Source organism: Lutjanus erythropterus, chromosome 7 (genome assembly GCF_056507025.1).
Source record: "Lutjanus erythropterus isolate fLutEry1 chromosome 7, fLutEry1.hap2, whole genome shotgun sequence".
In the NCBI taxonomy this organism is placed as follows: Eukaryota; Metazoa; Chordata; class Actinopteri; order Lutjaniformes; family Lutjanidae; genus Lutjanus; species Lutjanus erythropterus.
The window spans coordinates 30,824,120-30,849,580 of NC_139323.1; the positions used below are offsets into that span (position 1 = coordinate 30,824,120).

Below are 25,461 nucleotides of genomic sequence, written 5' to 3' on the forward strand. Positions count from 1 at the left end.
GTGGATTCAGTATTGTTCTGTAGGAGAGGAGTGTAGATGGTGAAAAGCCTTGAAGTATCAAATTATGTCCTTGCACTGACTGAAATAGTTTGGATATTTTCAGTGAAATCTCCCACATCTTCTCTATGATTGCAGTTTCGTAGTTCTTTCTCTGATACCTCCTAAAAGAATGTGAACATGCATCATTCATGTCTTATACTTCCCAAAAGCCAACTAATAGTAAAGTGTCAGATTCCAGAGTCATTACTAGTGAAAGGTCACTGAACAGAGATGAGTAATCTTTCACATTTTTAAGTTAGTTTACATGCAGTAGTTTGCACACAAAGTTAAATCTACCACTGTGTGAGATTAAAGAATAAACATTTAAAACTTTATGGTTTTGGCATCAATTAAAATTGTTGTTTACTTGTTTGTTCCACTTGTCATCTGAATTATAATGACCTTCTCTTCCTTTGATGTGTTTCAGGTTCCATCTGAGAAAAGAAAGAACGTGAGCATCAGATTGTGCGTGCGTCTGCATACATGTGTGCTTGTGTTTATGCAACACCATGAAGCACCAGTCTATCTCCAGATGGCTGAGTCAGCTGGGACTGCCGCAATACTGCGTGGCACTGGAGCAGGAATATGATGGTGTCGAGGTAAAACAAACACATGCAGAAACAAACAAACCAACCAAAATCTAGAGAGACATTTACATACTATTGGTTTATTATATTATTCAGTAAATAATGGCCTTATAACTGACTTGCCTGTTCCTGAGAAACTCTGGAAGCAGCAGTAGTCTAAACGTACTGGGTGTACAAGGTTACAGGAACAAGTCCCAAAACTTTCTGATAAAATCTGGATGAGCAAAGTAAACAACAAATGTCCTCTGTCCTCCTGACGTGTTAAAAAATAATTTTACAACGGTATTTAAACCATTGCAAACTGTTTACGGGCGTTAACTGTGCAGACTTTCATCCTCATTTTGAACTGAGTGCTGTTGAGTAAAGTTTGATGGGAAATGCAGTGAAGTTCAAAGCTCAGTTCTTTGCCACAGGATTTAATTATGTCACCTTCAGGGTGGTAGGAGGGGTTAGATCAGGCATCTGCAACCTGCAGCTCCAGAGCTGCATTTAGCCCCTTTCCAGTGGCTCCCTGTGCCTTTTATTTTAATTTTCATCTATCATTGCTGCAAGGGATGGGCATTTCAAGCCAAAATACTTTTCAGTATTCACTGGGCACTATTTGACAATTATTCGAAGATTGGACCCTCCACTTGCCCACCTGCTACGCATGCACAACTACAGAGAGACCCATTTACACACAGCAGCAACATACACACGCATAATGCAACACAGGCTAGAGCTGAGGCCCACACTGTCCCAAACAAGGAAGCGGATGCTGACCAATAATATATGATACTACTCTTCATAGATAAAAAATAACAGAATAAAAACATAAAACACCTCCATACTGCTTGTCTGGTGTAATCCAAGTCTCATAAAGCCCCAACGTGCCAAGTTGACTTGAAAGAAGTAATTTATACCATGTTTTTAGCCTGAATCTTCACTGCAGATCCTAAGCTTGGAGCCACATTCACGAGCACATGCACACCATTTGAACTATGTGTGTGGTGTGATGGTATGCAAACGACATGTCTGGGTTTTAGGAGACTTGGATTACACCAGATGCGCTGTATGGAGGCATTTTTGCAATTGTTTGTAAGTTTGAAAACTGGTCACCATTCACTTTCATTGTTTGGGAGATTCTGAAATGCTGTTTTCCTGTAAAACTCCAGCAGTGAATTGCAGACTGACAAAACAAACCTGACCTTCAGTCAGCTTGAGGGTGAGTAGATGACAACTGAATTTTTTTTGGATGAACTGTCCCTTTAAACAGGCAAATTAGTAGGCCCCACCAGAATCTCAGTTGTTTACAATGAGAATTAATTATGTATTTAGTTACTAATTATAACAAAATCCCACAATGAATGATAATAACAACACATTTTTAAAATGCTATATAAAGTAGAACATCAAGATGGTCAGTTTACCCAAATTACAAAAAGCCCCTGTGGCTGCTGGAGATAAAGACAGTTTTGGTTCTGAGATTTCTGCCCTTACCTCAGTACAGGGGGGGTGTAGTGAAATGTCTCCATTGGTGCTCATTTCTGTGAACAATCTGAACTACTTTCTACCAAAGAAATGGCTCCTGTTGAGACTGAGCACATAAAACTGACACTCTCTGAATGTCCAGACTGCATTAGGGCTAAGTGAAAAAATATGTGCTTTGTAAGTTGGATGAAGTGACCCTTCAACGTGTCTGCTTAAAAGGGGATTTCAGTAAATATTTGATGAAACTGTGTTATATAAGTAACTGTTTCTATTCTGGTAAAAGCCAACTGTTGTCATTAAGAGTGTTTCCCACAGCAGCCTGTTAAAGCAGCCTAATAAAACTTCATCACGGGTCTATTAGACTGAATGGACAGAGACGTTTTTAACATCCCACCATTAGCCAACTTCAGTCTGAATGTTACACTGCCATTGGCTGGGAGATGAGATTGATTAGCCAATAAGAATTATTCCATTACAGTACCTCCTGCTAATGTTCACCCAGAATGCATTGGTGTAATTAGTGACGGCATAATGGGGGAAAGCTTATTTAAAAAAAAAAAAAAAAAGTAGATGAGAGAGAGGCAGAGAAAACAAGGTGAGCCAAGTACAAGAAAGTGTTGCTCTGCAGTCATTTAAAGTTTCCATCACGTCAGAATCCATGTTCAAGTGTTTTTATTACATATGTCTTGCACTATACGTCACTGGTATGCCGGTATCTGGCCCAGCAATGACAAAAAAGTCATTTTGTAGGTATTTTCGTATATTCTTAATGGTATTTTAATATTTGTCATTGCCTGAAAAATGATAGAAGAATGTTTATCTTTCATCCTGCACACAGGAACATGCACTAGTTTTACATCCAATTAGAACACTTTACAACTTTAATACAATGGGTTTAGGTTTTAGTTGCGGTTTGAAATATTGTCTCAAAATTTTAGTTACATTCAGAGGTGGGAAGTAACAAAGTATAAATATTTAAGATCTTATGAGATCGTGCTCCCTCTAGTACATACAGTGCATAATTTAGTAATATATTAAGGCTTGGCTGTAACCTGGAGCACTTTTGTAGAAAATGTAAAAGTTATTTAACAGCCAGTGTTTTATTATTGTTATTTTTTGACAAGAAAAGTTGCAGAAATGTTTGTGAATGCTGTCAATTATTGTTCTTACTAATATCAGAATTGGCTAAAATCGGAATCTTCAGGTCAGAGCCATAAAAGAAATTGGAGTTGGCTAAGAAAATCAGTGCATCTCTAAATTACTTGTACTCCCTAGATTTTAACACAAACATCTGTACTTTCCGCTCCTGACATTTACAAAACAGGCTTGTTACTTTAGTTTAATGCATTTGAGGAGAATTATTGATTGTTTTTATTTTGCATCATTACATGCCACCTTTCCAATATCAAGACTGATTTCAGCGTAAATGGGTGGAACAGTAACGCATAGAAAACAACGATTCCTTGATGTATGTATGAGTGCTTATCAGGCATGACAGAACACAAGGCAGAAATAAAAGATGTAAAGGACATTCATTCATTCATCATGCATAACCGCTTATCCTTGACGGGTCGCAGGGGGGCTGGAGCCTATCCCAGCTGACATTGGGCGAGAGGCAGGGTACACCATAGACAAGTCGCCAGTTCAACGCAGAGCATGTAAAGGACATGACAATACAAAACAAACGAGAGGGAGACACTTGCAGAGAAAAGGTGAGGTTTAGTTACTTTGTAGATGAACACTCGGTCTAAATGTCCTTCAGAGGGCGACGTTTTACTTTAATATTTTTTATACTACTTGTACATTTTAGAGCCTGTGCTTTTTCACTTTTGCTTGAGTAAAGAAGTTGAATCAGTGCTTCTAGTTTTTTACCAGTCTTCGTTTTTTTACACAAGTATCTGTACCTCTGCTTGTGTAAAGAATGGTGTGACTGGACTGGAACTGGAACTCTTCTCATACTATCTCTGTACAGAGTAATTGTAGTTAGAGGGAGTACAGGAAGTAAGAATCATACTCTAAGCCCTTCTTGACCATCCTCCATGTATAATGAGCTCGGCTCAGTGTCGCCAACCTTTCTCTGGCTATTATAAAAACAATATCCAGCTCAGTGCCTCTTAGCCATCCGGGCTGCTTGTTAACACAACAAACCAGTTAAAACCAACTCAACCATCATCATCAGCATGGACACACAAGTGTCCAAAGGACATCTTTTACAGGGCTGCACGATTTGGTAAAAAAGTCGTATTGCTATTATTTTGACTGAAATTGTGATACACAATACAATTAGTGGAAATGCAGGTGTGCAGTATGATTTTCATGTTCACTGAAAAAATTGTGATGCAAAACTGATCATTTCCAAGGCAAGGCAAGTTTATTGATCATTAAAATTGCATTGAGATCATAAAAACAAAATCTAATAGCAAGCCAATTAATAGTTAAAACATTACAAAAATTGCACGTAAGACATAAAAACAAAAGTAAAAGCAAACAAATAGCTATAAACAATAGCTACAGATGACGTCCACTTATCATATTGTATATTGCAATCTAAATTTCTGTCACAATATTTGCAAAATGACTTTTTTCATTAAATCATGAAGCCCTACTCTGGACAAACACGGATGTTAACTGCAACTTGACTGGTTAGCAGAGACATACAACTGTGAGGGTGTAATTCTAGTTTTTCCTTTCATATGCAACTCAGTTTTGTTTTGTCAGTGATAGTGTGAACAGAAAAGGACATGATAAGCATGTACAGAACCAGAACAGTGAGTTGTAAGAGCCTAAAAAAAGCTCTGTAGAGCTGCAGATCCATGTTTACAGGCTCATTGAAATATCAGAAACGTTGATGTTGAGGTCTTTATCACTCAGTGCTGTCTGCACCACGCTGCTCAGCCTCTTCATTCACAAGCACCTTCATCGTTCCAACAACATTCACGCGGGCAAAACCAACATTGACAACTGCTATATCAACTCTCCAGAGGGCTGGTATGAGAGTTCATATTGTTGCTCAGCTCTGCATGATGTGGAAAAGAAAGAAAAAAGAAAACATGTCAGCTTGCTGTTGGACGCAGAGGGAGACGAGAGCGACAGAGGGAGGGGGAGACAGATTCTGAGATAGATGGGACCTGTGATACGCCAGCCACGTCTCACACACACACACACACACACACACACTCTTACTCACACACAAACACAGAGTCATGGGGTGTGTTTTACTCATGTTAACATCAGCAGAACTAATGTAGTGTCTTCTTCTTTAACCTGCTAACATGTTATTACTGAGCTGTCTCGGCACGTTGACCGCAATGACCGCCTGTGTGCGACCGTGCGTGTGTGTGCATGTGTGTGTGTCTGCATATATCTGCAGCATTTATGGTTTTCAGACTTGTTTGCTTCATTTGTTTGTCTGCATTTGTTTTTTCAAGTTTATTTTTGAAACAGTTGCTTTTTTACAACTTATGTTTATATTTGGGACGTGGCAATACCAGAAATTCAGCAGTCATTAAGAATACCAGTAAATTTCTGTGATTCTCGATACCTAAATTGACACTATGGTTAAAAAAAAACAAAAACAAGAATATGATTCATTCATTGTTGCTTTTCTTTGCCGCCTGAAATAAAAACTCCTCTTGAGGTTCCAGGACAAAAGACTGAGGCTACGACAAATCACTGTTTGGACCATATTCTTCAGATTTAGGGTTCAATGCATGGGTGAAACGGTCTCAGTAAAAAATAAAAAAGGCAAGTCTCCTTCAAAAGGCACACTGTAAGATTTGTATAAAAATAAAACACCTTTATTTCACATAGCAAAAAGAGTTAAAAGATGACCATTGTGCATCGAGCAGTATTGGGACCATGTTGTCATGTCTGGAAAGCAGTGCAGAAATGCAGTTTCTTTGTGTTTGATTTGTGCTCCTGCAACAAATAAATAAGTAAAGAAATATAGCGATATTTACATTGGGGATAATAAGAATTAGTCGATGATCATTTAATCAGTTAAGAATTTGATTAATAAAATAAAATTTAATCGCTAAATAAAAATATAAAATATACCAGATTATTTTTATGAGCATGTTTTCGACAGAGTTTCTTACTTTAATGATTTACAGGAACTTCTTTTTTCCATCATATTGGCAGAAATGTGCTTCCAAAGATAGATAAATAGAGGGATTTTTAATTTGAACATGTAAACAATAAAAACATCAAAATTATGGTAAGAATAACAAAATAAAAACAGAAATAATAGAAAACCTGTACAACTTCACTGAAGAAATTATTAAAGAGAAAAAACAAACTAAAATCAACAAGACACAAAACAAACAACAAACATGCAGATGTTTGGAGATGAGTGTGTAATGTGTGTTTCTCTGTTAACAGACTCCAGACTGCAGTGAAGTCCATACACTTCCTGTTAAAACCACAGAATTATAGAGAAACATGAGGCTTTGTGATCAAAAAAAGTTTTTATATCACGTTGACACTTCTGTTCATATTAGCACACACACTCTCTCTGCTGCAATCACACCAGCTGACAATGTGAGTGCCGTTATCTCTCTCAGGAGAGAACGATGCTCACGTTCATTAACTGCAAACTGACTTCGTTCAGCTCACCTTTCACCACAAATGTGAACACACACAATGAGAGCTGCTTTTTTAGAGCGTTCATGCACAACACTGTTTGCATCAGCACCAAAAAATTTTCCCATCTAATTTTTTTTTCCATTTGCACTCTTTGTGCTTCACCTCTGCTGCTACAACTCCATCCTAGAGGAAACACTGGTGGATGTGTGTGTGTGTGTATACATGTGCATGTATGTGAGTGAGTGAGTGACTTGTTTGTGTGCATGTGTGGAATTGGCTACTTTGATATGCAGGTATGTGTGTGGTTGTATAACTTGTAACTAAGAGTGACTGTAATTTGATTGTGCGCTTCTTCTGTGCGAGTTTGCTGTGTGTGCATCCGTGTGTGTGTATTCATGGGTTTGCCCACTGTATGTGTGTGTAGTCTAAATAGAGCAGTGTTTGTGATGAACTGAAGAGAATGGTCGTATTGTTGAGAAACCAAAACAACAAGGCTTTGGTTTGAGCTGGGAGTGTCCTGTGATGACACACTGTGTGTCATTTACACGTGTATGTATGTGTGTGTGTGTGTTGTTGTTGTTGTGTAGCTCCATTACTGTGCAAGGTTGAGTTCTGGTTCAAAGACTTTGCGGTTCTCCCTCACCGGGTTGTTTCAGGGGTCGTTTACGTTAATTCCACACTGAGGCTTGAAGTGAGGCCGGGTGTGTGTGTGTGTGTGTTTTGTGTGTTTAAGACAATGTTGTAATGACAGGAGCCGGATGAGGGGAGGAGACGGCACACTTCTGGAAGACAGGAGGTCACCAGTGCTCTCAGCAAGTTTTCTTTTGCTCTCCTGGAGCCACTGAGCAGTCTAGACAAATTGTGTATCTTCCACCAAACACAACAGTATCTTTACCCCGTGAGAAAATCTAAAACTAGTTGGCTGCTTGTACAGATTGTTATTCTATAGAGAACACCTTAAAGGGGAAGTTAAGATTATTTTAAGTGAGGAGTATGAAGCACTTATTGATAATCAGTGTTTTAGCTACAGTAGATGCCGGTTTGGAGAAGCAGAGAGGAGCACCAGTATGGAAAGTAAGCAATAAACTGCTGTGGACAAGGCCAGCAACAAAGGTATTATAGCCACTTATAGGCCCACATAAAAATATGTTTAAGTGTATGCTATTTTTTAAAATATTTTCACCGCTTTACTTTGCTGTGAGACGTCCTTTACTGGTGGAAAACTGCTGTTATATAACCCAAATATCACTCCCTCCAAACCAACCAAACTCCAGAGGCCAAACCATTCATTTTATTTCGCAGAAGCCAGGAGTTGCTGGTCTGCCGCTGCCTCGATGTGTGTTCTTTGAAAATTATTGATTTTGTCTATGGTGTTTCGTTGGTTTGGAGACAGTGATATTTGGCTTATACAACAGTGATTTTCTATCAGAAAAGGCTGTCTGATGACAAGGAAAAGCAGTGAAAATATACCTGAAAAAAAATCATTGGCTTTTATTTCTTTATTGGATAGGACAGCTGAAGTGAGAACATCACACACAGTGGATGCACCAAAGCGCCGCAGACAGGAGTTGAACCTACAGCTGTTGCAGAGGACCCACAGGCTCAGCACATGGGGCACACGCTTCACCAAATATTCTAAATATAAAAGTATACACATAAAGGAGAAATCTGTAATATACTGTTCGTGAATTTCCTTAAAATGACCATGATATGTCATCAGAGATTAAGGAATGCTACAGCTGTGGTGTCCTTTGAAATTTCTATTCCAGGCCAGAATAAATGTTTTTGTTTGCCCATTTCATGTTAATTAGAAATCAAGTTAATGGCAAATGCTCATGGGATTAGTGTCTGTTTATGAGTCTATGGCGCCAGATCGCTATTCGCAGTACTAATTTTTGCTTTTTGTGGCTAAATACTGTTGGTGACCCTGTCCACAGTGGTTCATCACTTAACTTTTGTGCTGGGACTCTTAATACACTTACTATCGATAAGTACTTCAAATAACCCAAACTACTCCTTTAAGAATTACTTACTGTTTCATATCAACTGTGTGTTAAAGAATCGGTATCAATACTTGTTTGTGATTGGCAGGCCAGTATTGAGATGCCTCATACAAAGTCTTAGCAAACAGTTTAACCTCCAGCACCTGAGCAGCACATTTTCTGTCAATAATTATACCCCTTCTTCTACCTCTTGTTCTTCTCAGTGTCATAAATCAGTCCGTCTGGAATGCACAGAAGTCAATCACATACTGCTACGATCAGCTCACAGTGCTCATGTTGATGTTTGTTGAGGATGCTACTTATGGAAATAAATAATAAGTGAAAACTGAACAAGAGCAGTTGATGGTTCAGTTTCTCTCCAAAGCAATGCTGATAACTTATGACATGGAGCAAAATCATGAAATGTGAAAAGAAGAGGAGGAGATGAAGAAGCAGCCAGAAGGGAAGGGACAAGACAGGGAAGAAAAGGACAGAAGTTGAGACAGTGTCCTGAAATATTCTGCTTGTTGATTTTTTTTCAGACTGCAGAAAAAAACAGATTTGTTTCTCAAATGAGATCTTTAAACAAACTGTCCACACGGTTATTTGTAAGTCATCAGATGGGATTTGTGGATCGAGACGTCACCAACACATCTGCATGTGGGTTTCTGTGGCAACGATGTAGGCATCAGTAAACTATGTACCCCAGTGATGTCGCTTTTGAACTCAGAAACATGAGAAATGGAGAGAAGAAATCTCCAGTATTATTTCTTATATTTTATGCACCAAACAACTAATCAGTTAATCTAGAAAATAATCAGCAGATCAGTGAAGCCATGCTTGCAATGCTAGAAGGAGACAGTGAAATCAAAGTGTTAATGCTTTAGCCTTGGTTTTGTTCACCAACTCCTGAGAGGAACCTAAGATGATAAGCAATTTCTGTACTGTTTGCCATTTTTCACTATTAGCAGGTATAGCATCTGTGAGCCTTTGTGGCAAGAGTGGCTGACAGTTTAGTATTTGGGGTTTGGGTGGAGTGTTGGGTTCAACCAATGGCACAAGCAACACCAGAGAGTGTCTGAAAGCCATAGAAAGCTGCACATTGGTGTGTTTATATCTAAAATATTTATCTGATACCTTCACAGGTTGCTATCTTCAGAGCTCCATCACTCATGTTTGTATTTTTATGTTTTCCAGGACCTGCTCCATCTCTCAGAATATGACCTTCTGGAGCTCGGTGTCCACAATCACCTCCACCGCCTGCACCTTCTCACTTCTCTACGCCTCCTCCAGGAGCGAGAGAGGAGGAGAGGTACTCAAACACACACACACACACACACACACACACACACACACACACACACACACACACACACACACACACACACACACACACACACAGTTGGCCAAACACAACCTTTTCCTTATCTGTTCCATCAGGTTGTTTCTGGCTCCATGTTTTCAGACTCCAAGTTTCCATCTTTCTGTGTTGTAGACAGAAAGACAGAGACAGATAGCATTAGTGTCATGTAAAGACATGCTTATGCCTGGAGGGGTGGGGGGTCTGCTGGTGGGGAGGGGGTTGTCTGGTGGAGGACAATACTGTGTTGTACACACACACTTCCAAAGCTGTCAGTAAACAGGGAGAAGAGTGCTGAGGCCTGCAGTCCTGCTGGGTTTAATCACTTCTACAAGTGTGTGTGTGTGTGTGTGTGTGTGTGTGTGTGTGTCTGCGCGCACATTTGTGTGTGTGTGAGAGAGAGAGTGTGAGAGTGTGTGTGAGTGCGTGACTGCTTTGTTTGCCCTTTTTCCCATGCATTATACTGTGAAATCTAACTGTTGTCTTGGTGACTGAGTCGTGTACAAGCTCAGTTCATACCAAGTGAAGAAATTATTTTAGTGAATCTTCTTGACTTGTTGACCGTTGCAGCTGTTTTTTTGCTTTTTTTTTACGTCACATTAAATGCACAAATATTCTAGAAACAAATCAAAAGTGATGTGTTTGCACAGGCAGTTTGCAACTAAAACAGTGCATCACATTTGAGTTAACAGGCACAAAACTTTTTTTTTTTTTTTTTAAGTTGTTAAGGGAAGTAGGTAATATAAAGACGAAGTCTCCGCCTGTCTCTTAGTTTGCTAGCCCATCTGGGATGAAGTGTCTTAAAAGACACAAACAGACCTCAAGCTGCAGTGAGTATAAAACATTTCATTTGCGTGATATAGCAGTGTTATAGTACTTGAGATCGATCAGTCTTTTGAAAGTCCTAGTCTCAATCACATTTTTACCCAGTCTTGGGCAAAGAGGATTTTATTTCAAGACCGCAGCTGTGGTCTTGAAATTCAATTCCAATTGAATGAAGAATTACAAATAAAGGGAATCATAATATGTTTTTATATTAGAAAATGAATTAATAAACAAGCCGATAGATGTTTTGGTGGGTGGCAGTAAAGCTCCACCTGGCTTCAGTTCACCCACAAAGAAGAAGAAGTAGCTGTGATTGGATCGGCATTACCCAAGCGAGTACCACAAACCACAAACCATAAACCTAACTGTGATGGAAGCAGAGAAGAGTGATAGTAACGGAGTGCAGCTGACGCACTGTCAGACACTTCACCAGAGCACACCGCCGTGTGCGCAGGGCAGACGATGTTTGTTCGCTTGTGCTGTTTTTTCTGACAGGCTCAGATTGTTATTCTAATTGTCTGACAACCTTATGGAAAGGATCGCTACAGTGAGAGACTTTTTTTAAAATAGTAAGATATGGGTTTTTTTTTACCAGAGTGTTCTCTGCTCTTGTATCGTGATATGTATCAGCGGTTTCTCAAAACAAAAAACAAGCAGCCAATCAGTGGAGCGGAGGAACTAATGGTTAGCTGATCAATGCCGAGGGATGGGATTAAAGCCGTTGTCAAGCTGTGCACTGCAACCAAGGAGGATTAATAACAACAATGGCAAATGCTATAGATACTGCTATCAAAGCTGTTTGAAGTCAGTAAGTTTGTAGATAAGCTTAGGTTGCAGTATAATGCTGTTTGTTGTGTTGGCTGCCACAGAAAAGATATGAATAAAAGTCCCTGTTTTTGTAACATGTTTATGCAGCAGCAGAACTAGCTAACACTCATTTGCAACTACAGGCTATCTTTATGTGGGGCTGTGACTAGAGGAAAATGTGATCAATCAGTTTGTTTCTCTAACTGAAGCTGTTTTCACATTCTGGACAAACTCCTAATAGAAGTATGGGAATATACGTAGTAACCTTACAGGGCACACAGCTGATCCACAAGTAGAAAGTCTCTCTCATAAAACCATAGATGGGGTGTCAAAAATTGTCATAGCAACGCACGAGCGTCGTCTCAAATTGATGATGTATTCTCCTGATTGGTTATGAGAAATGGAATTCCCTCTTCCCCATTGAAATAATTTAGAGTCAAGGCAACTAAATATGAAAAAGAAGTGTAACAAGTTGACAGTTCAGTCTGATATCAGACAAAGATGATGAAGAAAGGGATTAAACCTGAGTCTTACTGGTAAAACATATTTATGAAGGCTGATCCAGCAGTTTAGTGTGGCACACTGAACTGAAAAAAAGAACAAATCATTAGTTAGGAACAGTCCTGTTACTTTGGGCAATAACAATAAAGCAAACTAAAACCCACCAGAAAAAAAGCGATATCACATTGACACCTTTTGATTGACAAGCAATCTGTGAGCAAGATGTAACTGAAGACAAATACAAAAGGACCTCACAGATTACTCCTTTTAAAAGCATAAATTTTCACATTCCTGAGATCACTGTGTGACCGCGAACCTGCAGGTTGAGGACCGTTGCTGAGGTGAAACAGCCTCTAGTTGAAATCACTCCGTCACCAACTACTGTGGTATTATCTGTCTGCCTGGCAGCCTGCCACCCCTATCATTACCACAGAGAGGCCAGATTTGTTCAGCTAATGGTATCCTTAACACACACACACACACACACACACACACACACACACACACACACAGACACACACACGCACAAAGACACACACACACACAACATCCTCCAAAAATGCCAACTCAACGTTTGACCCAGATAAGAGCATTCCAGTGAGAGCACCTTCAGGATAAAACACATGCATACTGACATACTGCATCCAAGCACATATTAATTTCATCATATTACTTTTTTTTTTTGGCTGCAGTATATGATTACGTGGCTGGAATTAGAATCTGTGAGTGTGTGTGTGTGTGTGTGTATGTGTGCACGCGTTAGGTACTTTCCTTGTTGGCAGCAGAGAAGAAGAGATGCTCCAATTAGATCAATTAAAGGGTGAAAGCAGGAGGCATCAGTAAAACACACACGTGCACGGTCATATTTCACATATTTTAAGCATTTTAGTTCCAGGTTATATTTACGTACAGATGTTGCTGTGGTGTTGAGACTGTTCTGTGGATGTTCAAAAGATTAACTGTAATCTTAGTTTGAAATTTATGTTGAAAAGATTAGGCAATAGGCAAGATTTTCATATTATCTCTAATTTTGCTCCATGAAGCTCACATATGTACAGATGAAATCAATAGTACTCTCATATCAGTCGATTATATTAACAGGGGATTCCTGCCAGCACTGTTATTTACAGCTGTGATGTTAATTAGATTGCTGTAGTCATCTGAAAGCAGCAGGCAGTATGCACTTTGATTTTGCAAACTCTAATTTGGATCATGTGCTGTACATTTTCAGAGCCATGCACAGTAACACAAACATCATATGACATGGATGGTTTAATCTGATCAAGCACCTGGGGCCAGTATTTCAAAACTTTTAATCTGGATCAGAATTACCAAAATATTGTAATCCCTTTCAGACTGATCTTAAATTGTCAGATAGGATCGTTCTGATCCAGATACCACTAGATCAGGATCACAGAATCTAGATTTGCAGTCATTTGATCGGCCTCGATTGGCCAAAGTGACATTAAAACAGATTGTAAAATGTTTGGAGGTGCATTTTTATGACTGATTAAATATCTTGGTGGATGACAAAAAACATCTGTTCTATCTGTTCTATCTATGTTCTAAACTATTTGCTTGCAGTGCTGCCAGTGGTCAATCAAAGTCTCTTATTTTTGCGCATTGCACAGAGGAAGAAATCTGAAATTCTTGTTTTTGCACCAACCCATTTTTACTCGGCAACAGTTGTTATTCTGTTTGAAAACACTGATTTGTTGGGTTATTGTTCAATTAAGAAGGGATATTGTTTTTGGCATAATCTGTGTTACTTTAATATGCAAGAAATTAATAAAATAATGATCAAATACATCCCACAAACCCTACATGTCTCTACATCCACCTTGAATCTTTGCTGAATCCACCTTTCCAGCAGGATCAGAATAATCCTGGTTTTTAGCATCAGAACTATCCTAATCTGCACCTCAGAGTTTTGAAATACCCCAAAATTTGATCTGGATCTGGGTAGGATTGGATTACCAAATCCTCTCTGCATAGTTCTGATCTGGATTAAAAGTTTTGAAATACTGGCCCCTGGTGCTGGGGAAAAAAGTTTATGAATGTGTAAGCTTTTACAGAAAATGCATGGATTGCACACACAGCTTGGGCGGCTTTTGTTTTTTTCATACCTTCATACCTTCATGACATTTCATCAGGGTATAAAGTGTTATGGTTACCTTGCAAGACAGCTGGATTCGCAAGATTACGCAACTATCCATCTTGCCATGCTTCAAGTTGTCCATTTGTGGCTGCTCCAAAAGTGGTGCAGCCAATCAGCATCCTGGGAGGGACTACTGGCCGTTACAGCCGTGGATTTAGGTGTGACGACAGCAAGAAATGTCCAGGGAAGTGACTCACCTCAAACAAACAATAGCGGCTCTTGAGGAAGTTAGGTTCGATGCTGTGATAGCATCAGTTATATCAGAACTGAAGTATTTCTTCATTGAAAGAAAAACAGAGAATCTTACACTCTTTTCCCCACTGACTTCAGCTGAATTTAGCCCGTGTTAGACGTGATAGACAGATGGTTCATCTAATCACCTGTCAAGTGTTTTTTTTAAAGTGCTTGCCCTTTTCCAAACAGATTCTAAAGACAACTTCCCAGATGGTTCTGTGTAACAAACCATCTGCAGTGTCAGGTTAGTATTATGGTGGTATTTGTGTAAAACCTTGTATAAACTAGGTCCACTTGACTCCACTGCAATCCAGAGAGCATCTTATTTACATAAAAATCAACATATTCATTCATTTATTCATTCATTCATTCATTCATTCATTCATTCATTTATACACTCAAGTTACGTCACTGAGCTATGCCATCTGTTCTGTCCCTTCCTGAACTATATGAGCTGAGGAAGTGAGTAATGTGAATACCAGAACACAGTGTGTGCCACGCTAAACATGGACTGACACTAGCACTACATTGTCTGTGTGTGTGTGTGTGAGTGTGTGTGTGAAGAGACAGAGACAGCAGGTGTTCACACAGACGGATTTGTTTGCTTGTTTGTTTCCCCGGTGGACAGTGATGTTGCCATGGTGACAGAATATTTACAGTGGTCAGTTGGGAGTTGATTAGTTTGTGGACCAAAGATAGAACTTTGAAATTGACAATTATGCACATTCATAATTGTCAGCTGACCTGAATTGTCAGCCAGAGAGCTGTTGGGAGTTCATTGTTTTAGTTCAGCGTTTGTCAATGTTTCATTCACTTATTTACCTCGTCCGATGTACAGCTGTGTGATATGGCTTCAAAGTTGATATCTAATTTTTTCAACTGTCGAGATTGTGACGGGATTAATGAATCAGCTACGTGTCAGCAATATCAGCTTTGTGTATGTGAATATTTTCTTCTTTCTTTACTCCTCCCTGACAGTAAGCTGAATATCTTTGAGTCGTGGACAAAACAAGACATTTGAGGATGTCACCTTGGACTCACCATTTTCTAACATTTTATAGGCACACAACTATGAAGCGATTAACTGAGAAAATAACTGCCAGAGATATAATAAGTATAATCAACATATCACCCAGCCCCAGCCCAACTAGAGATGTTATGAAGGTCAGGCTCTCTGACTCTTGTAATGTTCTTCTCGCAAATGGCGTTATAGTGATTGAATTGAAGTTGAGTTCCAAGACGTTAACATGTAAGATCATTCATGTTACATCCTAATAAGACGTGCAGGCTGAACCGGTATCAACTCTCTGGTGAAGCTGTTAGACTAATCAACATGACCCAGATTTAATACTCTGTGTACTATAAACATGTTCCGCTGTGTGTCAGAGTATCAGTAACACCAACTGTGTCGACTGTTATCTCTTCAGTGTCAAAACAGGGAAGATTTTGTTCTCAGAATCAGGCTCATCAGAGAGAGGAACATCCAAATAACACAGAAATACTTCTGGAAATAATGAAGCTGGGACATTACAGAGGCTGTTTTCTCTCTTGCAAAGTCTTGCAGTTGGCTTTAGTGGATTTTGGTGCCATGTATCTTTCACTGGTTTATGGTTTTGTGAAAGGGGCAATTTGATTATGTGATGTAGGGTTTTTTAAATGGCTGGATTCATCCATTAAAAAGAAAATCCTATCATTTTAAGTGTATGCTATTTTTTAGAACATTTTCACCTCTTTACCTTGCTATCGGGTAGCCTTTTCTGATAGGAAATCATATTTATATAAACTCTCCAAACCAACCAGACTCTGCAGGCAGAAGCAGTAATTCTACCTCACAGAACATGGGAATAACTTGTCTGCCACTGTCTCAATCTGTGAGTTTATTTGAGTTATTGTGAGACTTTGGTGTCTTACAAGAATAGCTTGGATTCACAGCATTGCCCTTCTCCTGGAGAAAATGTGGTAAAGTGCCCTTCCAGTGGACAGAATGTGTCAAGGTGCCCTTCAAGTGGACAAAACATGGTTAGGTGCCCTCTAATGTGCCCCTCTAGTGGACAAAATGTGGTAAAGTGCCCTATAATGTGCCCTTCTAGTAGACAAAATGTGGTAAAGTGCCCTCCAAGGTCTCCTTGTAGTGGAGAAAACACAATGCAGTGCCATATAGGCTGCCATACATACCAGAAAATTACTTAACCTCTATGTGCCTTTAATAGTTATATCGTTCTCTGTGTTTTTTAGTACAGACTTGTAGTCGTCGTACAATAAAACCATTTTTATCTAAACAAGGACTTTGAACAGTTTCACCTTAAATGCCTTCAGAATCCACTACTGATGTATAATATTGTACATGGTCCCTTATAAAGATATTAAAGTAGTTAGATGACTAAAAGAGAACCACCCTGGGTTTTATTATAGCACTTCTTTAGAATGGCTCCAGGCCGCTGCATGTTGCAGCCTTTACATGTTCATGTTACGTGAAAGCTGCCATGAATCATCAGTGATGCTCCTGTCAGATTCTGCCGTGTTTTGATGATAAAATAACTGACAAGAATCCTGTTGATCAACTGTTGACGCAGAAACCGTGAGTCACAAAAATAAGTTGATTTGATTCTACCTGAGGAAACAGATTTGGACCAGTAATATGACTTTTTTTTTTATGTAAGACCCCCGAGGCTGCAACCAGAGGAATGAGGAGTGGCCCAAACATTGATCTGTTTACACTTCACTGATCAGAAACACACACGGGAGATTGAGCATGTGTAAAGATACAGGTCCATGAGGGTAAAGAGGGAGCGGAGGAGGAGAGAAAAGGGGAGGAATGAGGGAGATGAGTGGATGGAATGAGGGGGAGAGAAGAGAGAGAAAGGAGGATGAAATCGGGATGAGAACGTGCCATGAACTGTTCATATCTTCTCATGGAGGAGTTACAGGAACACCACAAAACTCTACAAATGTTTGATTTAATATGAACTGTAGTAAACTAGTAAAACTCAGATCAGTTTTTTGTGCAGGTGTCACCTCCAGTGGGTGGGGGAGCCAAACCTATCTATTTAATGGTTTCGTTGCCCTGAGGCAGATTAGTGGTCAGTTTTCGGAAGTGAGTGACTCAGCGAGGCATCGTGCCAGCCGCTGGGCTGGGCTCGGCCTGAGGACTCGCACTGACAGGAAGTGCATGAAATGGCTGAAACAGTGCCATGGCATTCTCCAAAGTCATTTTAAAACCGTGGTCAAGATAAATATTTTGATTTGCAGACTTCTCTTTTGAAGTTAAAGATTAAACCTTGATATCACGGGCTTCCTGTGCACTACAATTAAATCTGAAAACACAGCATAAAACTTCTAAAAATACAGAAAATTCTCAGGGGAGGAGTTGCTATTTTTGTGTATCAGTACCAACGGCGCCCTCAGGCTGTTTTAGGGGCGGGGCTGAAAAGATCAGGACACCGGCGCCAAAAGTTGTGATGCATTTCATGACGTTTTGGCCACTCCTCGTCCCCTTATTTAATTATTTTTTTCTAGTTGTTTTGTACCAATTCAAACTACACTTTTATATCCAGTTGAAATGAAAACACAATTCTGTGCAGAGCTGCAATAATTAATCAATTATTAATCAACTATTAAATTAATTGTCAACTATTTTGGTAATGGATTAATTGTTTTGTGTCTTTTTTTTTTAAAGACCAATTCAAAACGACAGAAGAGATGCTGAATTTGTGTCCAATGCACAGCAATGCAGCAGCTTTTTGTTAAGTGTGACAAAAAAATAAAGTAAATTTTCAGAGGAATCTTGTGCCTGAAATCTTGTAGTACGTGAACATTCACATGGCCTATGAGATGACAACACCAGCAGTGTCTGAGACCCCTGATCTAGAGGGCAGTTTACGATGTTTTGTCCATCCAAGGGGGAAAACACAGCATTCCAAAAAAAAAACTAAAGTTGCTCATATTTTAAAATGTTTGTTGACTAAAAGAGTTATTTATAACAGCACATTCTGTAGTAATATTTTCACATCTCCAGTTGGCTTGTAGCAGCTTTTAAAGGGCTCTGTAAAATCTGTGTTATGACCTTTCTCGGTTCACTGATTCTGGTATCACAGAAACTACAGGGTCCTACCTAAATGCTGCCATCAGTCTGCCCACACTTGGCTCCCGTCAAAAAAGACACTTTGCCATCGGTACCCGTCAAGTGAAACCAGTTCTTGCATCACTTGTTGATGGTGCAACTGAGCAACTCCACAAAGGGAAATGGCAGGAACTTCCCACAGTGCAGAACCGGGCAAAATAACTTTGATGAGGCAGATAATTGAATATGTGTCAGTTTTATAGCTTTATAACAGGTTATTATTTCTACATATCAATCCTGAACCCTGATTTGACCTTTGACCTTATTTGGAAGTTCCTGTATTCTGGCTTTGCAGAGCGTACCAAAAAATGTTGGGTCATACCAAAGCAAAAGACAGAAACTTCCATTTTATCCGATCACTTTATCTTTAAAAAGCAGTATAATGACAAATATGATGAAATCCGCTGATAATGATGGAAAATGAAATTACACCTTTTACTATTGTTATTTACATTATTGTTATTATCATTATTTGTGTACAACATTTATTACTATATTACGGTACGCTTGTGACGTTCCAAGTAACGTTTAAAATCAAATTATTTCAGTGGTTTGGGGATATTTCTGAGCATTTGAAGCTACTAATATTTATATTCAAATAAAAAAATGGAATTTAAATATAAAGTCAATATGCATTTACATAGCTGGGATTAGAGTCACTGTAGTGGTGAGTCTTACAAGTTGTATTATATAGTAGTATAATGCACATAGTTGACATTTTTGTATTTTCTTGCAGATATTTGACATGTTAGAATACAGTAACAGAAGTTACGGTGGTTTGCTGTGGTTTCTCTGTGGCTTTTTGCAGTCATGGTAATTTTGACCCTTTATTTTCTACAAAATAAAACACATTAGAGAGAAGAGATTTGTCTCCATGACAAAGGATGTTTTTAATGTCACAAAAATGATTACAGCTAATTTTTGACAAACCTGAAGTTACTGCTTTTTTCCTTCATAGAGCACTACACACCTGTTGCACGGTTCATGCCAGGGCATTTAAGTGAAATTATAGAACAATTTATTTTGCAGCTTTCTTAATGCTATCGATTAAATGTCTACTGACGATCGTTAATGTTTTATTGTCCATGTCTCAGCCCACTGTGAGGACAGTATTTTGTCTAAACTGCACTACAAACATGGTGTAAAGCCACTTGAATCAGATCGTTTAAAAGTGTTAATGAGGATGTTTGTTATTCTACAAAGATAAGAAGAGACACACATCAGTCCAGTATTACTGTTTAGTTCAGCTCTGCCCTCCCTTAAAATGACTCCCCCACCCTCCCACCCCTCCCCTCCTACCAGCATTTTTTGGGGGTGTTTGGGTGATTCAGGAGATGATTATAGATTACTCTCCTGACTCACTGTACATCTTCCTGGAAACACCACCCTCACACACACACAAAGATGCCAAGAATTTCTACATGCCAGTGTGAAATGGTACAGAGATTTACTCAGGAAAAAAAAAAACATGGAATTCAGCTGCAGCTTGATATTTTCACTTTTAAACAGCCCCATCTCTACAGGAGTAACTTTAAGCTGTAACGTTCAGGCCATATTTCCTTCTCACAGTGTAGGTTTTTCTGACCAAGGCAAGAAAATGTTTTCATGTAATGATTAGATCACCGTTACTGAACGCCTCAGGCCCTTTGTGTTTCATGGATTTAACTGAGCGTGTGTTATGTGGTTTGTTAGAAGTATGACTGTAGATTTAGCAGTGACTCTGCCTTCACTTAGTGGCCAGTTTCGGTCAAAGAAGAACGGTCATCACGTTTTTGGTTCCAGTTTTATTGAAGCCTACAGGAGGAGGATGGAGAAGCGAACTAAAACCCAATAATCACTTAATGATTTTGTATTTGGGGAAGTTGGCATACAAATAACTTTATTTTAATACCACTAAGTAGGAACAAAAGAAAAAAACAGGAAAAGAAAGGAAGTATAGTATTTAGTGGTATTAAAGTAAAGTTTCTTTGTGTGGCACCTGTCGCAGACACAAAATCACAAATTGTTTACACTGATAGAAGACAGACTATTTAAAAACAATATAAAAATAGTAAAATTAAGAGACATTGGGATGCTATAGATTTTGATAGTTGAGGATTTTAAACTTAACCGTTGTATGTGATGATAGACACACCTCAATCATAGGTATTGAAAATATTGAGTTTAGGATAAATGAATATTGTGTGAAAAATTCTGTATTCTTCATTCCTTCTCACTGGCCAGACAGCCAAAGTTACTTGTCTGGAATAGGAAATGTTGGCCTGTTAAAACTATTATTTTTATATTCTTATTTTTGTGTGTAAGGACAACGCATATTTAAAACATTTTTGCAACTATGTCAGTGAATTTTCAACTGCGGACCTTTGACAAGATGTTTTGATGCCTATAAATGATAAAATTCACAGAACGAAGACAACAGGACTCTACATATACAGCAACAAAACATAGTAATAGATAGTAACAGTAACAGTAATAGAACAGAACATAAGCCATGCAGAGCAACAAGGAGCACATACAACAACAAACACTAATGTTTGACATTTTTGCTTAAAAAAATGCCCCAAACTATTAATAGATTATCAGAATTGTTGTTTTCCCTCCACTAATTGATTAATTGACTAATCATTGCAGCTCTACTGGCCAGTTTTCGGTGGCTGGAGGAAAATATGAAGTCAAAAACAAGGCAGTGTGTTTGGGATCAAAGCTGCTACACACTCAGAAACATTTATTTTTCACTTTTCTTATCTGCATGAAGTGTTCCACTTGCCCTAACACAGAGTCTACCTGCATCAGGTGAGTGTTAGTGTCGAACGCTGCAAAAAGAAACCACCACCACATTTTAGGCCCACATGCAATTTGGTGGCTCTTTGAGTCTTAACAAATGTGTGAATAGTTCAAGATCAAAAGACCGACATTAATGTGGCTGCATCTGTGTGTGTGTGTGTGTGTCCAATAGGGGCCATCTGATCATCTCAGCTTTCACAGCAGCAGGATGGGCTCCTTGTATTGTCTGAAAGGAAACACACACACACACACACACAGACACAGACACACACACACACACACACACACACACACACACACACACACACACACACACACACACACACACACACACACACACACACACGTGTCTGGGTGTTATCAACTGTAGACAATACAGAGGAACAGGAGGACAAAGACAGGAGAGAGTGTTGTCTTGAGGGCCAACACACACACACACACACACACACACACACACACACACACACACACACACACACACACACACACAGAGTCAATATGACCTCATACCTGAGGTAATGACACAAGCAGAACTCTTCTACTCGTTTCATCTGCTTCACAAAATGAAATTTAATCGTTTTTGACGTCAACATTCCTTCATATTTGTGTTAAAAGAAAAATCCATAAGAATCAGCTGAACTGATTTATGTGTCAGCCAACACTCAGTCAAGTTCTCACTAGAACCAGACAGGGGTCTTCAGATTGTCCACATACGAGAACCCTTTTTTTCTGGTAGGATGTTTTGTAACCTTCCACCCTATTGAGAGGGTTCTACCTAGAACCCACTATAATGGATTATACAACCATTTGTGAAAGGTTCCACCTAGAACCTCCTATAAGAGGTTCTACAGAGAGCAGTAATGGTTCCACCCAGAACCCTCTCTGGGGCCTTTTTAAGGGTGCTGACAAGAACCCTTTGTCATCTGAAGTTTGACAAATACAAGGTTTTTACTCCTTATTAGATATAAAAGTCGCTAACTAGAACCAAAAAGGGTTCTTCAACTTGTCTCCATTGAGACATCTTTGTGGTTCCTGCTAGATCTTGGATCACTTTCAGAGGGTTCTCCCTAGCTCCAAACACATAGGATTATACGTAGAACCATTTGTGAAATGTTCCACCCAGAACCATCTATGGGACCTCTATCCAAAACCTTTACACCTTCTAAAGGTGCTTACAAGGACCCGCCCAGGGGGCTCTACCAAGAACCTCTTAATATTCCCAGGGTGTCATGTCAATCCCAGGCAGGGCATTCTAAAAAATATATATTTTATAAAGGTTTCACCCATAACTCTCTTCTCCTGTGAGGGTTCTACTAAGAACCATATTATATTTAACAGCTAAGGCATAAATAAAATGTAATCCCACAAATTGGTGTCATTCATCATTTTAACAATCTATGTTGCAGTATTGTGTCATTAAATTGAGAAAACATCTTCAGATGTTTTCATCAAGAACTCTCTTCCAAAAAGGTTTCAAAAGAAGGTTCTTCAGAAGCAAATGGAACCTCAGCCCCTCAGGAAGAACCTTTATTTCTCAGATTGTAGTTAAACTCAGTGGGTCTTGACTCAAGTACACCTCAAGTTGCTCAAACATGTCACACCCATGCTGAGTTCAGGTTTTTTTTTTTTTGTTTCATCCTGTCTCTGTAAATAGCAACATTAGGTCACATGTAAATCTTCTCTAAGTAGCGGAGCAGTTGGTGGTGTTGGTGTAAGAGGTCCCAAACAAAAAGACTCGGAGCATGAAATATGAGGCTGTGCAGGGAGCACAGAGGAGGAGGAGGGGAAGAAGAGGGCAGGGAGAGTTTTGTTCGGTGCTGGGGGGCAGGAGTTGGAGGAGGAGGGAGGGGGGGCAAGAGACAACTCGGCTAAAAAAGAAAGAAAGAAAACTCCTCCCAAACACAGCAGAGCAGGAGGAGGAGGAGGAGGAGGGGCTGGGTGCTCACAAATCACTCCCTTGAGAGAGAAAGAGGAGGGCAGGGCTTGTGATTGTGCAGCAGCAGCTACTTGTTGTTGCCTGTCTGAAGGAGCATGAGTGTTTCGTCTTCCAGCCGGTCAGCTTCTCACTCAGTCAGTCCAGTCAGTCAGTCAGTTAAACAAACTATGAGATGGAATAATTCTGATCGAAGAGTGTAAAACTAAAAGATAAATAAGAGCAAGGAGCAAGAGAAGGAGAAGAGGTCACACTGACAGGTAGGAATCAAAGAGTGTGTGTGTGTGTTTATGTGAGTGTGCATCTGTAAACTGTAGGTGTGTGTAGGCAGGGGTAGATGTTTCATGCTGTGGTTGGTTGGTGGGGACAATAAACTTGTCTCAGTTGGAGCTAAGACACCAGAATGATACAGTTATGTGCATTAATTTGAGAATTGAAGCAGATATTTAAGCATAGGGCTGCACGATGTGGTAAAGAAAGCCATATAGTGATTTTGACTGAAATTGCAATAAGTGATACAGTTTTGCATTACAGTTTTCATATTTACTGAAAAAATAAAAATTAATCATGATGATGTGATAGATGTCGGGGGTCTGTTAAAAGAACATTAAAGTTGCATTTGAGATGATAAAAACAAAAGCTAAAAGTAAGACAATACATAGTTAAAACATTGCAGAAGTTGTATTTAAAAACCATAGTGAAAGCAAACAAATATAAAAACAATAGCTGCAGATTATCTTAACAAGAGGTTGTGTATCTACTTCAGTGGAAAGCTGCAATAAAAACAGTAAATGTTTTCTGATCTGATTTAAATGAGCTTACAGTTTCAGGTATTCAGGAAGTTTGTTCCACAGGTGGGGAGCAGAGAAACTAAATGCTGCTTCAATTTGCTTTGCTTTAGGTTAGGTAAAATAATTCAGTTACCTTTGAGAGAATTAACTAGGAACTGTAACAAATGACTAAATTTCAGTGACTTGCCTAATATTAGTCTCATTTCTAAATGTTGCTGCCAGAGGAGTGCTGACTAAGATTACAGCATGTGTGGGAATAAATGGCTAAATAATTTGTGTATATTTCTCTCTTTCCTTCTGATAACAACATGCTTTTCAAGATTTGTCGCTAGTCACTTGGTTCATTTATTAAATATTTTGGCAGTAATGAAGAGACTGTGAGAATGTGAGACATGAAGTTTTGCATCTGTAATCAGCACAGGTACTTTGTCACTAGAGCTGCAACGATTAACTAAAAAATTGATTTTTAATTTAATCACCAACTATTATGATAATGAATTAATCAGTTTGGGTAATTTTTTTTGAGAAAAGATCTGCAATTTTTGCTTTTTGCAATTTAAGGGGCCAAACAGGAAAGACCTAAAAAAAAGCCAACGTTAACTAAAAAGTTAAAACATAACATTGTTTCCTAGCTAACATTAGCTAAAAAGTTACCAAAAAGTTACTTTGTGTTGAAGCTGACTTTAGCTAAAAAGTTAACAAAATACTCATTTATTTGCTATCTCAGATTAGCTAAAAAGTTAACAAGGTGATATTGTTTACTAGCTCACGTTAGCTAAAAAGTTAAAGTGACATTGCTTGGTAGCTCACATTAGCTAAGTTAAAACATTACATTGTGTTCTAGCTAACTTTAGCTAGAAAGTTAACATTAATTTGAGCTACCTAAAAAGTTAGTTAGCCTTGCTAGCCTCCTCATGTTGACTCAGCTGAATGGCTCCAATTTCTTCTCCACTAAAAACTTATTTCGGCCTTTTAAGTTTTTAAAATGTTGAAAAATAATTTAATTAAATAAAAATATTAAATGAAAGTGCAAAAGGTTTTGTCTAGATTAGATGGAATGAATGTTGGGTTTCAATCTCGTCACTTGAGAAATAGGTCCAAACATGCAAAGCACACAGATGTACGATTAATTAATTGATTAATCGAGAAAATAATCAACACATTAATCAACAATGAAAATCGTTAATTGCAGCCCTAGTTGTCACGGTTCTAATGAACTAACTAGCTAGACACCAACAGACAACAGTGGTTATAATTTACATTAAAACAAAAAACATATTGCTAGA

The 25,461-nt window shown here is 38.9% G+C and overlaps 1 protein-coding gene across 1 annotated transcript in view; it reads left to right on the forward strand.

The window, feature by feature from the left end:
- Window positions 1-537: 537 nt before the first annotated feature.
- The window catches only part of bcar3 (BCAR3 adaptor protein, NSP family member), an 89,495-nt gene continuing 64,571 nt past the window's right edge, over window positions 538-25,461 (forward strand). Inside the window, exons 1-2 of the mRNA XM_084723535.1 lie at window positions 538-638; window positions 9,860-9,974. Coding sequence (XP_084579661.1) covers window positions 549-638; window positions 9,860-9,974 — 205 coding nt within the window. The 5' untranslated portion in view covers window positions 538-548. The remainder of the gene's footprint in view (window positions 639-9,859; window positions 9,975-25,461) is intronic.